This window comes from Trachinotus anak, unplaced genomic scaffold, assembly GCF_046630095.1.
Source record: "Trachinotus anak isolate AG129_WGS33_773 ecotype Australia unplaced genomic scaffold, CSIRO_AGI_Tana_v1 ptg000019l, whole genome shotgun sequence".
Classification (NCBI taxonomy): domain Eukaryota; kingdom Metazoa; phylum Chordata; class Actinopteri; order Carangiformes; family Carangidae; genus Trachinotus; species Trachinotus anak.
The window spans coordinates 29,222,716-29,237,930 of NW_027273870.1; the positions used below are offsets into that span (position 1 = coordinate 29,222,716).

At 40.9% G+C, this 15,215-nt stretch overlaps 1 protein-coding gene across 4 annotated transcripts in view; it reads left to right on the forward strand.

Moving 5' to 3' along the window:
* Positions 1 to 15,215, forward strand: part of ttbk1a (tau tubulin kinase 1a) — a 47,729-nt gene that overhangs the window by 20,384 nt on the left and 12,130 nt on the right. For 2 of the 4 annotated variants that reach the window (XM_071503407.1, XM_071503409.1), the window contains exons 7-14: positions 4,332 to 4,397; positions 4,572 to 4,664; positions 5,453 to 5,578; positions 5,670 to 5,824; positions 6,197 to 6,407; positions 6,662 to 6,834; positions 7,359 to 7,699; positions 8,401 to 8,582. In XM_071503407.1, coding sequence (XP_071359508.1) covers positions 4,332 to 4,397; positions 4,572 to 4,664; positions 5,453 to 5,578; positions 5,670 to 5,824; positions 6,197 to 6,407; positions 6,662 to 6,834; positions 7,359 to 7,699; positions 8,401 to 8,582 — 1,347 coding nt within the window. Of the gene's footprint in view, positions 1 to 833; positions 1,189 to 4,331; positions 4,398 to 4,571; positions 4,665 to 5,452; positions 5,579 to 5,669; positions 5,825 to 6,196; positions 6,408 to 6,661; positions 6,835 to 7,358; positions 7,700 to 8,400; positions 8,583 to 15,215 lie in introns of those variants that run through there. The other 2 variants (XM_071503410.1, XM_071503411.1) reach the window with 2 other exon arrangements.

The window sequence follows — 15,215 nt, forward strand, 5'->3', positions numbered from 1 at the left end:
GGTTGATGGAGGGCGTGGCTGGAGGTGCCGGAGAGCACAGATCTGGGGAGAGAGCACAACCTTGTGGAGCCCCAGTGTTGGTAGTGCGGGGGGCAGCCACACCTGTTGCTTCCTATTGGTCAGGAAGTCCATAATCCACTCACAGATGGGGTGGGGCACCTGCAGCTGGAGCAGCGGGGTGTGCAGACAGTCGGGGAGGCTGAGCTGAACACAGCCCTGACACACTGCAGGTTGTGGGTGTGTCCACGCGCTGTCGCAGCCACAGCTCCAGGATCAGCTGTCTGTCTCTGCTCTGTGGTGTGAAGCTGCTCTGAGGGGCTGATGATGAATAAATCATCTGGGTGGAATAAATAGCTCTGCTCCACCTGAAACACATCTGTTCCCTTTCTGTCCCAGAATGTGAGCGCAGCGTCTCCTCATGAAGCTCAGAGCCATGTGGCAAAATAACAGCTCTGAGATTAATGTCAGATTCATGAGGAAAAACACGGCTGGAGTTTTCCACAGACATCAGACAAAATATTTCAAATTTTTTTATTTAATAATCTACATTTCCTGGAACTCCCTTCTCTCAGATCCTCTCTTCTGATTGGCTGACTGACCTGTTGTTACTAGAGCTCCAGAGAGAAGCCTAAGAGAGGAGATGTAAAACTACATGAACGATGGTTTTTGGTTTTAAAACCACAGAAGAAGGGAGAAGTGTAAAATATGGGACCTTTATTCTTCTCTCAGGAGAATTGTATTACTAAATATGATATAAACTGTATATAACATAGTTTTTAAACATTTTTAAAACATAAAAGTTCTATGATTGAAGTGTGTAATGTCATAAAAACTATGAAAAGTTGGTCCTAGCTTGGATCAATGCAGCACGTTTTCTTTGCTATGTGAGTTGCCTGAGTTTCAGTTTGCATGATGTTCAGTCTGTATTGATCACCAATCATCAGTTCTTTTATCAATGATTTATGTTCTGTTGCTTTTTAAAAAAATCTGTTTACTGTGTTTTATATTTTCATCTTTTTATGTTTCAGTGTTGTTTTTGTTTTTCTTACAGTTCCTTTGGACTTATGATTTTGACGTGCATGCCTCCCGTTTCTCCATCATCTCCATGGTTACCCAGGGATGTGAGTGGTTTCTATAGCGACAGACGGGTCACAGCCACATCACCAGCACAACCACCAAAGTGAAAATGTAAAACATGTTAGTTACCATCGGATGTGCTGACTGTGGTGCTCAGTTATAATGAGGATCCAAACACGCTGGTGTGCTGCTGTAAAGTCAGTAACAGGTTTTCAGAAATAAATGAAGGTATGGTCTGAATATGAGACGACCCTGATAATAAGACGAGTCCTCATCATCCCAGTCTTTCCTGTCATAAGTCAAACATGAAAAACAGTCACATGTAAATCCACAAAACACGTTACTCAGGCCACGTCAGGTGTTACAGCAGAGCTCGTTTCTCCTGCAGGCAGCTGACACGTTCGGCTCATGTACCACAGGTCAGGACCATTTGTACCTGAGAGAAAACACAAGAATCACTTGTATGTGCCACTGAAGGACAGATCTGTTTGTGTGATGGTTGTCACACGAAGCCCGGCGGCGTCATGTGTTTTAATGCAGAGCCTGAAATGGAGCAATTAAAATCTAAGTCTCACTAAGACTAGTTTTTAAGGAAGCCCTGAAAGGCAAGCAAAAATGTATTTTGTTTTTTTTCATCTAGATAAAGGATCCTGACAAAAAAAAAAAAAAAAAACATAAAAAATGACTTGCCTCTCAGGGCTTGTTTTCACAGATGAGAAATAGAAAAACTTCCTGGCTTTTGGCAAAAAAAAAAAAAAAAAAAGATAAAAATTTAATTTGCCTTTCAGGGCTTTCATAAAAAATGAATCCTAATCATCATCATAACAGGCTAAACTGATCTAACAAACTGCAGCTCCAGTTGTAAATTGTCTGATCCCCTCCAGCAGATTATTCGTTTTTTAAATGAAAAATTTCACCTTGTGTTTGAAACTCTTGTCGCTCAGAGTAAAGAAAAATAAAGGAAATGAAACGAGTCTAATAACACTGTCATGACTCACCGATAAAGTCACACAGACGCATCTAAATTTACACACACTAGATCCATATGTCCACTTTCAATTCATGACACGTCTCCCAGTTGCTATGGTAACCTGTCCATGTCACCATATCCTGTTCACCACATAGAAACAAATAATATCGCCATGGGAACGTGTTAAATGGCCCCTGTGTGGATTCAGGCTGTGTAGCTGCAGTGTGACCCTCTGCTGATGTTTCTGTTTGCGTCGTCATGTGGTTATTTTGGTTATTTTGATCGTTTTGGTTATAACTTACCTGTTTTTAAAAAGACGCAGTATCTGGCTCGTCTGTTACTGCAGCTGCTGCAGCACAAGATGATGTTACGTTTCCATTCTGTGCAATCAAGTCAAATATCACCTCATTGTACTCAATATAGAAAGTTTGGGCCGTAGAGGCCGTTAAGTGTAATTATTTGTATGTTTTATCCTGAATAATTATGTCGTACTAATTGACGTAAGTGACATATGCTTCTGGTTATTTGTGGTGTTCGCGCCAAAAGCCTGAGCAGCACAGTGGGGGTTTGAGCCGGTCGGACGTGGTTTCCACTCTGTTTCAGTTTGGCAGACAGAACGGCACATGTCACTGCAGCAAGTAAACAAAACACCAAGTGCACCGAACAATCTGCACATATTTGATGTGGCTTGTATGAATCCAAATATAAAACGTACTCAAGTGTCTCTAGGTTGTAATTAGAAAAAACTCCTTGACAGCTGATTTAAAAAGAAAACCAAAGAATCCATCATCCATCCTGTCCATCACCTTATTAACACGTGTCCGTCCTCAGACCTTCATACACGCTAACAGCAACACCTGTATAAAACCTGCCAATCAGAGGACACCTGCAGCACTTCCTGCTACACATACAAATGAGGCTGGGATCTTATATTGTAAATATACACAATAAACATGGCAACATTATGGAAAATCTGTTGTCATTATATAATATAAACCTTTAAAGATGTTAGAAAGAAACATTTTTTTTAAACAGAAGAAGGAGGCAGTAAAGGCAGGAAGAAGATTTACTAATCACAATAATCCCAACTCAATCATGTAGAAGACATTAGAATAATTCTCTAATACTGGCAAATTTATTATATATGTTTACAGTTGTAGAGCTCAGTATTGTGTTTGTTTTTGTATTTGAGAAGCACACTGACACACTGACATGAATTTGTGTCACTGGCATCCTCTGATTGGCTGGTTTATCCCGGGTGAATGATGCTGTTTGTCTGAAATGTTGTGATAAGGTGAGTTCAGGTGATGGACAGTGTGTGGGTCATTTACAGATTTAACTTCAGATCTGTGTCATGATGCCTCTGATGCAGAATCTGCTTTTATTATATGTTTGTTTTTGAACTGATGCGTTCAGGTCTCTCTTTCAAAAGAGGTCCTGATACCAACCAGACCTCCAACCTGATCAGCCAACAACTCTCTGATCAAACCCATAGGAGCAGCTCCTGAACTAGTGCCCCTATGGCAGCAGGTCTTACGGACCTTGGTTGTCACGGTTACAATAACAACCTCCAACCTCCTCCTGACGTGGACTTTGTCGCTCTATAAACTTCGTCACCACACTTTGTCGCCTAGCAACAAAACCTAAATATGGCTCAGAGTAACCTGACAGACGCCCTGTGGGGTCGTTTTTTAGAGGAGCTCAGTCTCCCTGACCTCTGTGAAGACTACCTGGTTAAATAAAGGTTGTATTTGACTGTGCTGTAATGTAAACCTTCTGAAAAGCTGCACAGGTGCCATATGAGGCGACAGGTATACTGTCGAATCAGCTGATCTGTTGGCAGAGACACAAGGAGCCACAACAGGATATGAGTATTAATGTGTTTTTAACAGCCTGTGTTGTTTAGGATGCTGTTTTGTTTACGAGCTGCCGGAGTGAAGTGGGACCCACGACTAACTGACTCTGCCGCCGCCATCTTTACAAAATCAACAGATGAAAATTCAAACACTGAACAGCAAACATGAGGCGACTGCAACCAGAGAGCAGGAAAACATTCAGGAATTTCAGTAGTTACACTCAGCTGTCTCTACTTCCTCTTTTTGTTTGGGCCCAGATTTTCAAGTTGCAAGATTTATTGATAATCATGGTGTAAATTACACCAAGTTTCATCATGTTTTCTTTGTTGGAGCAGCAGGTTGTGTTTAGAAATGTGAGACTGAGAAGTGAGTGAAGTTGATGCTTGTCGATGTAACTTCACTAACTTTGCCTTGTGTCTTGTGCTCAGCCGAGGACAGTGGCAGGTTTCAGAGGGACGGTCCGCTACGCTTCAGTCAACGCTCATAAAAACAAGGTCAGTCTGTCTCTTCTCTGTGTGTGAGGAAACAATGTTTGTCCTGACAAATACTTTCACAACAACTAGCGCGTCAAAAAATGGTAATTTCTATCAGCCAATCAGAAGCTAACTTTAACTTCAGCGTCCTACATCAACAGTGATACACTAACTGTGTTTGTTGTGTCCCCGCAGGAAATGGGTCGCCATGACGACCTGTGGTCACTGTTTTACATGTTGGTGGAGTTCGCTGTCGGGCAGTTGCCATGGCGAAAGATCAAAGATAAGGTCAGAGTTTCACCTGAACATGATCCACCCAAACGCAAATGTAAATATATAGACCTACGTATACTGAATTTCCATATACAGTATGTGCATATAAAATAAAAACACATATGTAAAAAGTATAATTGAAATTGGAACAATTTCATATATTGACATACATATATGTATGCTTATGCTTATATTGTAGATTAATGTTACATAAATATATATCCATCCCTCAGCCTGTCAGTATATGTTGATATCATATACAGTAGAGTCCTTAAGTCTGAGGCCATTTTCCCAGAATGTGAAGATAGACATGTTTACAATTAGTGAGCAACTAATAAGTAAAACATGCATAAGATTATAGCATTTTTATATATATGTTGTTTAATATGCATATGTAAATTAAATATATATCATTAACAGATATGGTTGCAACATGTTATATAAAAATTAATTAGGTATTTTTAATATATGTACATACACAAATTTTACTATGTTATATGATTTAAACTTACATCGTCATATATGTATATATGTGATAATAATAAATCCCCTTATAGCTGACATATAAGGCTCTCAAGCTGTTAAAAAAAAAATCAATTATTGCAGATTTCACTGCTGTCACACTGAATTGTTTTACAAAATGATTCTATTGGATGTCAATTTCAGCTTATTTAGGTTCTGACTGTGGTATTTTCCTGGTGAGCTTCACCTGTTCTGTATTTCGGAGGTGTGGAGGCAAACCTGTAGATAAACCCACATTAATTCACTGCAGCTAAAAGATATGTTTTTGTGTTTTCATCCAGGAACAAGTTGGTCAGATTAAAGAGCGTTATGACCACCGGATGCTGCTCAAACACATGCCTGCAGAGTTTAATATCTTCCTGGACCACGTGCTGGCCCTCGACTACTACACCAAACCAGACTACCAGGTACACACTGTGGAGGGAACTGTCTGTCTGTCTGTTAGTGTTAATGCCTGGACGCGACTTCAGATTCATGACTTCATCCTTTCATTTTCAGCTGCTGATGTCGGTGTTTGAGAACAGCATGAAGGATCGAATCATCACTGAGAACGAGCCTTTTGATTGGGAGAAGGGAGGAAGTGATGTCACGCTGTCGACCAGTGCCTCCACCCAACCACAGCACAACACCCGACCTACTGCCGCCATGGTGGGGTAAGAATCAAACCGCCAGGTGTATAAGAGACGCTTTACGTCTCCTAAACCAAAATTCATGTGTGACCCTCTCCGAGTCAAAGAGCTTTGGTGTTGACAGTTCACGCACACAGTTCTGTTTTATTACAACAAATTTGGTTTGTATCATTTTTCAACTTGACATCACTGACAAAGACTAATGTCACTGCGTTCCCAGATCTTAGATATTAACTTGGTGATTATGATGTCATTATTACTGATAGAAATGATGAACACACCAATCTCTCTCTCTCTGTTATTAATTACTGGGGCAGTCCGACTCACATCCCCTTCAGCCTGTAAATGGTTTCTGAAATAAAGGCATCTGTATCAGAAACTCTTTTCTGTCTACAGAGCCATCGTGACATCAGTTCCTGGAGATCTTCAGCGGGAGAACACAGATGACGTTCTGCAGGACGAACATCTCAGTGATCAGGAGAACGCCCCCCCAGCCCCACCTAGTCGACCCCCCGGGGAGACAGGTGTCCAGCACGCCGGAGAGCCAGGAGAGGCCTGGGAGGACACGGACTTCAACCGCAACAGACTCAGGATCAGCCTGAACAAGGTTCGAACTGAGAACAGGGATTTTTGATTTATGAGTTTAATGTTTAATCTTTGTCCATAAAGTCGTCGCTTCGTACTTGTTGTGCTTGCACAATTAAAATTTGACCACTGAAGTATTACAGTAGTCACAAACAGTGAATGAGACAGTACATACATTATTTATTTAATTATCACTTATTTTATCAAGTTTCTGCCTAGGGTGTTTAAATGGCTGCTGTGTTAGATCATACAACATCCCTTCCTGTCCTACCTTAGGGGGCCCAAGAGGAGGAGGCAGGTCGGGCGGTGTGCCCAGTGTCGCCAGTTCGAGGTGGAGTGCCAGAGTCACCGACGGGTCAGGGTCGGTCTTTACGGTACCGCCGGGTCAATAGCCCTGAATCTGACCGCCTGTCTGCTGCTGAGGGCCGGGCTGACGCCTACGGACAGAGGTGACAATAAAGTGTAGAAAACACTGAGGTTTAAGAGCAGGAGATGGCATTTTATTTTATTTTTCAATGACTTGACAGTTGCAAGATTTAACTTGAGACTTGCAAGCAAAAACATTCCAGTCTAAAGCTTGATTTGTAAAATCCTGGTACAGTTAGAATTAAGACAGACCTTGTATACTGTTCTCTTGCTGAGGTGACTAGATCTCATTGATTTAAGACTTGATCTGAACTTGCCTTTAAAGACTTGACGTGTGACTTGGACTTACCCTTGACATTTGGCTTGAGACATCCTGACGAGACATATGACTTGACTTGAACTTGCCATTGAAGGCTCAGGGTTGAAGCTTGACATTGCTTTTCCCTCAAGAACTTATGACTTGACCAGTTCAGACTGATTGAATTGGGTGACAACTCCGAACTGTTGTGCAAGTCCAAAGTGACCTCCTTCGGCAAATTGTTGAGTTTCACTCAAGTCATATTTCTGTGTCTGTCTGCCTCTACATGTCTGTCTGTGTTTCCTCCAGGTCAAGGATGGACATTCTCGGTTCTCCATCTCGTCATGTCTACTCCTCCCAGCCGGCTCAGATGCTGTCCGTTGACCCCGGTTGCCGTGGTGATCGACACATCAGTGGCCGTCAGGAGGTGTCAGTAGCGTCCGTTGACCAGGAGGCGCACAGCAACGCCTTCATCCGCTCCGTCCCGCTGGCCGAGGAGGAGGACTTCGATAGTAAAGAGTGGGTGATCATCGACAAAGAGACAGAGTTACGAGACTTCCAACCAACCACATCAGGAACGACTGACGAGGAGCCAGAGGAGCTCCGGCCCTTGGAGGAGCAGGAGGAGCGAAGGAGGCTCAGAGCTGGAGGTAGGAGCTCCTGTATATACCTGAAAAGCAACAGAGACAGAGAGGAAGCTAGCTAGCAACATGGTTCTGCTTCAGGACAAACAAGGACAATAACCCCAATGTGCTACACACAATGCATCACTGACCTGACCTGAAAATGTCTTCTTTTATTTCCATGTTGTTATTATTTGGCTTATAAAACTTTTAGAAAGCTAAATAAGACAAAATTTGTTAACTGTTATTACATTACTACACTGTTTAAAGCTCTTTAGTAGTACTTTAATTCAAGTACTTTAATTTTGTTTTTAGTGTGTGAAATCACGACTGTGACTTAATGACTAAGGAGAAATGTGAACCCTGAAGACTGGACCAGTTGGAAAATGGTGCTCCAAAATACCATCACTCCACAATGATTTCAAATGTTTTTATGTACCTGTCTCCAGTCATTTCTAATTTTACTTGAAGCTTGTAGCTGCTAGCTAATTTCCATTTGCAGTCCCTGGGCAGGTTGAGACAATACAACAACAACAAGTACAGTTATATAATGACAGAATATATTATATTTATATAATATAGATTCAGATCCCAAAACACTTAATGCAAATCCCACATCACCACCATGTTTTCATTGATCCATCAGACTGCAGATCAACTTTGATGAAGGTATGGATTTTCAGGCCACAATCTTTTGAAACTCTGGTGAACATTTTGTTTTCCTGCAGGAGGGGAGCTGGCGGTTCGTCCGAAGACTCACACCAGAGAGAGCAGCCGAGGGATGCTAACACTAACAGAGGAGGAGGCGTCAAGGAGGAGTGGTGGTAGCCCCGCCCAATCGCCCTGTCATTCCCTACCATCAGGACGCCCCCGTCGGAGAGAGTCGGAGCCCATTGGACCTCAAAGACCGGTAAGAGAACCAGCCAATCAGAGAAGAGCTGAGCTCTCTGATGGCATGTTGGTGGACAGATGAATCAGGTGGATGGCTGTTACACAGATTTATGATTTATAACTCATGTAACAAAGTGCTGTGAAGCAGCTACGCCACCTCATTTGTCTGTCAACATGCAGCTTAAAGGACAAGTCCAGCATGATCAGAGGTTTGGCTAATTTCCAAATCTCCCTTCTTTGACTTCCATCAGTGAGATGATTATGCAGCTTTTTACTTCACTTAAATGTAAAACTTTAGGAACAGAAGAGAGCAATGGGCAGGGTGAAAAGGAAGCATTTTCCTCTCACATTACAGCTGCTGAGGTGGCCTTGAACAAGGCAAACCTTCATGAAAAAAATAAAGTAAAAAACAACTTTACGCTGAGTCTGGGTTGAGGTGTAGTTTTATACTTTATTTCAGTGACTGTAGCTGATAGAGTCTGTTTCTATGTCGTCTATTAGCTGCACTGTGCTGTGACCGACACGAGGTGGAGTCTGACACATTGACAGAGAATGTTAGTGAGATATTAAACCAAACTTTAGATGCACTGACAAGAGCGGATTCCAGTGTGTGTCAGTTCCACATATGTGAACATATGTTTTATTTGCTTGATTATCACGAGGAGATAATGCAAAGCTTTTAAATGCATCAGTGCTCAACATTCTCTGAAGGTTTCCTAAATAAAATACAATATAAAACCATCAAATTTATCATTTAAATAAAGAAATATCTAATCAAAGGATATGTTCCATTACCTGCACCTGCTTATCATCGGCATGGTCATGATGGAGTTGTAGGCAGGTAGATCCACCTGGACGGGACAGTCTCTCACCACGTTTCATCACTTGGTACACAGTTCATTAATACGAGTCCAGTCAGAGGCAATGAGTAAAAACTTCTGGAGTCATGCTGGAACTGTCCCTTAAAGATGTCACAGTGATGACAGGCAGACAGAGTCCTGCAGGAGTTTGTCTGCAGGTTTACGGCAGCACCGTCCTGCAGCGGAACATCTGTCACATGCAGTCGTTCTCTTCACCTGCCGGCCGCCAAAAGATCCTCTGAGAGGGCTGAACATATTATTGACTGATCAACCATCCCAAGACCACATCACCAAGTTAATAGAGCCAAATATTTGCATGGATCAATTTTGTTGTGCCACTGTCCTTTAAAAAAGATAAATGTGTTAAAATGCTGCAGCGGCATCCAGTAGTCACAAGTCTGAGGGGATCTGTAATTAATAAACATCAAAGATCCTCATTCATCTAAAAGCTCCACCCAGTCTAAAGGTAGATGTCCATGTGTTTGTGATTATAAAGCAGGTCTAGGTTCTATATTAATACTGTGAAAGTATCAAAGCCTCAGTCCACAGAGAAATGCACACAGCCTGTATTCAGAAACTGAGCCTTAAAACCAGCCGTCAGGACTTCTGGAACTTTGTGATGTCACAACAAAACATATTATCTTTATCCCACCTTCAGCCACGCCCAAAGCCCCACCCACCTGGACCCACCATCCAACCTTGCAGGATTTGGTTTCTCTGAGTGTTTACCTGAAATATGCTATATTTTTATTGGCTCACTCAGAAAAGAGTCAGCCAATCAGAAGAGAGGCTCAGATCCTCTCTTCTGATTGGTCTCTTCTAACTTCAGCTCTTCATTTGAGCCTCACTGTGACCCTGACGGTGCTGAGTCTCCCACGACTGCCTGTGACACATATAAACCTTTTCACCGTCCAGTTGTGTGAACGGTGCTGCCGTCTTTTCCTTTGTCATTGGAGCCTAGTTTAAATCTTTTCCATTTCTTTGTTTTTTTTTCCCATGACTTTTGCTTTGGACCATTGTTTAATTTTGAAGGAATGGATGGGAAACAGCTGCAGCTGTAGAACGTGTCCTGTACGACTCAAACTTGCTGCCATGATGTTTACATGTTAGGATTCTGATGATGTTTCATCCACTGTTGTTCTGCTGTGTTTTCTCATGTTCTCTGACACATTAGAATCAAAGTGACACTGTTTCACCACCTGGTTACACACACACACACACACACACACACACACACACACACACACAGTGTTTATTGATACTGTGACTGAGTATTTGATGTCTGTTCAGGATGGTGGACAAATGGAGGTTTATTGTAAAGAAACCAGTTTAAAAAAGCCTCCCAGTATCTCAGGGATTAACGTCCATATTGGACTGACCGGCACCTCCTGAGTGCCACCGTTCAGCGTGTGGAGGTTGGGTGGTGGACGGGGGTGTAGTGAGTCTGACTCTCTGGATTTTGTGTCCTGTCGTTGAAATGTATCAACCACAACCATAATTCCTTCCTAACCGTAACCTTAACCAGGTTCTTTAGTGGCCTAACCCTGACATACCTGAGCCATAACCATGATCTTTCCTCAGTGTAAATGTCAAGTGCAGATATTGCATTAAGTGATTTTTTTTTTTAAAACACTGGCTTTGGATGTAAAAAAAACCCAAAAACTGTTGTCACTGAACATAATTAATTATAATAATAATTAGGTTTTGCAGAATGGTTTAATCCTGATGATCTTGTCTGGTGACAGGTTGCAAAAGAGATTAAAAAAAAGTTGTTTTTGAAAGCTGTAATGAGAATAATGCGCAAGAGCTCTAACGCTTCATTTTGGCCTGATTCTGGTGAGGTGGTTTTTTCAGAGTCTTCAAAAAAAAAAAAAAACAGTCCAAACAATGAATGAACGATATACAAAAAAAATCATTCTGCCATTTACTTTTTTAATTTATTTTTTACTGAAAAAATATAAAAATGATGATGATGTTATTTTTGCTGGGCCTTGTACCAAACAAGCATATTCCCTTATGATTTGTTGGTCAGGGCGTCTCTGTAGCACCACAACGCTTCATTTACGGTCTGTCGGACACATTTTACCTTTATCACAAAAACTGCAGCTCTTGCTTTTTGGATTTTGCACTTGTTCACATTACAATGTTGGTAATATTTTGATTAACTGTGCAGCCTTAGTCTGAAGTCTTCCAAAATTCATTCAGAGTAGTAGAGGTGTTGGACATAACAGAAACTCCTCATCTTACAGAGCAGAAGTCCATCATAACCCTGATTTACAGCCCGGGATCAGGGTCATGATCGACTCACCAGCTGAGTTTTATTAGTGACTCTGCAGATGGGAAAGACATAAAGAAAGTCTGGAGTAAAGCACCACACAACCCAATTTACTGTGACTGAGGCACCTTTAATGGGCGAGATGCAAGATTTACAATTCAGGCGATTTCATTTGTAATTTAACCAGTAAAACCACATAATTACACACAGATGTAATTACACTTTTTTCCATATATAATATCATGTATCACTGAAAACAGCAGATGACTGCACAGGCAGCACACAGTCATCACTCAGGACTAAACCAGACTATTGAAGTTCTGCTGTTGGTTGAGAGCTGGATATTACATGAGTTTAGTCTGAAACCAATCAGACGTCCTGACACAGCAGATCAACAGGCCACAGAGAGTCACAGCGTCTTTGATTTTACACAGATTGACTCGACTTGTCTCCATCAGAGTAATTCACCTTTTTAGTGCTTAACACCTGCCGGCGTTGTTTTTCTTTACACTTTCAAAGCTGCTAAAAATGCAGCCAATTTGTGTTTTCAACAATGTTCCAGTAAGAAACTTTATAAAGTCCTTAGTAAATATTTGAGTCTGAGTCTGACGATGCTTCAGTAAAGATTCGTCTGGAGAAGGTTTTCTTGGATGTTGGTTGGACTCGTCGTTTCCGAGGCTGTAGTTTGTTGTTTGGCAGATTTACTGCCCAGTGTCCTTCAGTCAGGGTCGGTTCTTTTTGCTGAAGCAGTTTTTAAGACTTATTTTCTCTCTCTGTTTGCCTGAACTGCTGAATCGTCATAGACATTAACTTAAGGTCAAACTGCATAAACAGCAGCTGTATCTTCTCATAACAAGGCAATGAATTTCTACTTTTATAGGACATTCTTACATAGTTCTTGTTTGCCTCTGCTTTATGAGATTGAGTTTGGGTTAAAGGTCCCATATTGTATAAAGTGAGAAGAAGAAGAGAGGCTCAGATCCTCTCTTCTGATTGGCTGACTGACCTGTTGTTACTAGAGCTCCAGAGAGAAGCCTGAGAGAGGAGATGTAAAACTACACTGAGATGGTTTCTGGTTCTTAAAACCACAGATATTTCCTCTTACAGATATCGACAATTCAAATAAAACATCAGAAAATGGGACTTGTTAACGTTATAGCTCGTCCAAAATCTGGTCAGTTCACAGTGAGTATTCACAGCATCAGCTCCGAGCTGAGAGGACAGAGACGCTACAAAATAAGGAGCTAAAATCTTTTCAAGGATTTATTCAGGGTTGAGTGTAAAACCTTGCTCTTGGCCACAGTTTGGGAAACATACAGGTCTGAAAATATGGCTTTTATTTGTGTAGCAAGAGCGTAATGTGTCAGAAGTCATGACAGTTTTCCAACCACATGAAAACTGTCATTTGTTCATATTCAGCCATTTTCTTGAGATTAGTCTCGTACTGGAGCATCTAGACGTGTGTTTGGTGCTCGAAGGTTCAGGCTGTTTCTTATGCTTGTCTCAGGGCTCAGACTGGACCATCAGAGGTTGTGATGTCACCAGAGGATTGTATCAGCTGTAGATAATTAATTCCATCAGTCGGACAGAATATTAAATGAAGTCTTGACGTTGATGATGATGCTCAGTGAAAACACGTCTCTGTGATGTTAATGTTTGTGTTGGGAGCTTTGCATTAACGTTAAACTGTTCTGACTGTCTGGTTTAAAAATGAGAACCCGACTGAAAACCAGACACTCAGCGTTGTTTGTCATGAATACACACTCTCACGATTTCACTGACAAAAAGATGTTAACAAGATGTTACTGAAAAATATAAAATGTATGTGTACAGTGAAGATGTATTGTCTGAAAAACAAAAAACATAACCCTTTAAGAATTTAAGTAGTGGTTATTGAATTAATGAAGAAGCCCCAAGTCCCAAAAGATAATGTTTTTTTTGTTTGTTTTTCTTAAAGATAATATGCTGTGTGCAAAAGATTTAAAAAAAAATCTTATCTTTCAGGACTTCTGGGCCTCCATAGATAAAAAATGAACATAGGAAAGAACAGTTGTGTGTTATATAAAATAGTTATAAATATTAAATTATGTGTTTTTATGGCTAAATTCTAAACAAATGGTCTCAATAGTAGAATTTTCAGTAGTTATTTTGGAGCTAAATGATAAAAGGTTCTGCTTATAAAACAAATGAAACATTATTGAAGTGGAGCTCATTGTTATGGAGGATCAAACCTGACAAAAACGTGGGGGAAAAAAACAGTGAATTAATGAAAAAATAAAAATGAAAAATTGATCATTTCATCAACACTAACAGAATAAAAGGTTGCAGTTTTCACTACAGTTTCTAGAGCTAGAGGAAGGATCATAGATTTGTTAGAGTCTCAGGGGAAAAGACATTTCATGACATTAGATTTTGAACATTTTTATGTGCACTTGTATATATTTTGTGGAAATTCTGAAGGAAATTTTGTCCTGATGGTGGCAGTGGAGGAAAGGTTGGGGGGGGGGGGTTCATCAGAATAATTAGGATTTAACCACTGGGGAGTCTGAATATGTAAAGCTGGTTCCATGGAAAATGAATGTGGAATTGTTACATTTCACATTTATTTGATATTTTATTTTCACCTTGGGATTTAATTTATTTTCCTTCAGCAGGATTTTCTTCATGGGTGTGATTTATTGATTCTTCTTTAATTTCTTTATTTTCTTTATCCAATTATGCTTTTTAGTTCAGTTATACATTTATGTGACCATTTGATTTACTCATGCACTTTATTTATTTATTTACTAATAAGTCAGGTTTGGTCCTCCATACTTGGTGGCTGCTGTTTACAGGCTGGATATTATTCCATCATCACTGATATTTCACTTTATCTGCAGTGTAACATCTTACTGTTTAAGGCCTTGTCAGTGCTGCAATGTCTGCACAAATCCTTTTTTAGTGATACTAGCGAGCTCTGCTTCGATTTTCTTTTATTTTCGCGCCGATTGTCACCGCTAGACTCAGAGCGAGCTCTCCACCGCCAGCCATCGAGGACTGCCATTCTCTTTTTTACTCCTCTCCAATTCTTTCCCCCCCTCCACATAACTACTGATGCCTTTGCCCCCAACCTATCGCTTTAAAAGTACACAGTATGTCAAGTTTGACTCACCTGAGGAGACAGAGAAAAGAGCGAGGGTGCCATTGGGACAACACAAGAAGAAATAAAGTGGTGTTTCGGGGTAAGCACAGTTTAGGAATAGTCCTTTACCTCTGTTCTCTCACTGAGTTTCTGTTCCTCCTCTTCCTTTTTCCTTCTGTTCAGACATTTTCCTCCCTTTTTTCCTCCGTTGTGTGTCTGTGTTTTGTGTGCTTGATGACTCCATCTCTCTTTTGTGTTCCCTGTTTCTTTTTGCATCTCCAATGGTAATTTTTCCTTCAGAAATCAAAAGCTCAAACTGTCAGTTGTCCAGGCTCAGACTGTTGTAGACTAGTGATGATACAGTATGTGCAGTGCTCGTGCTGGTGACTTTGTGTC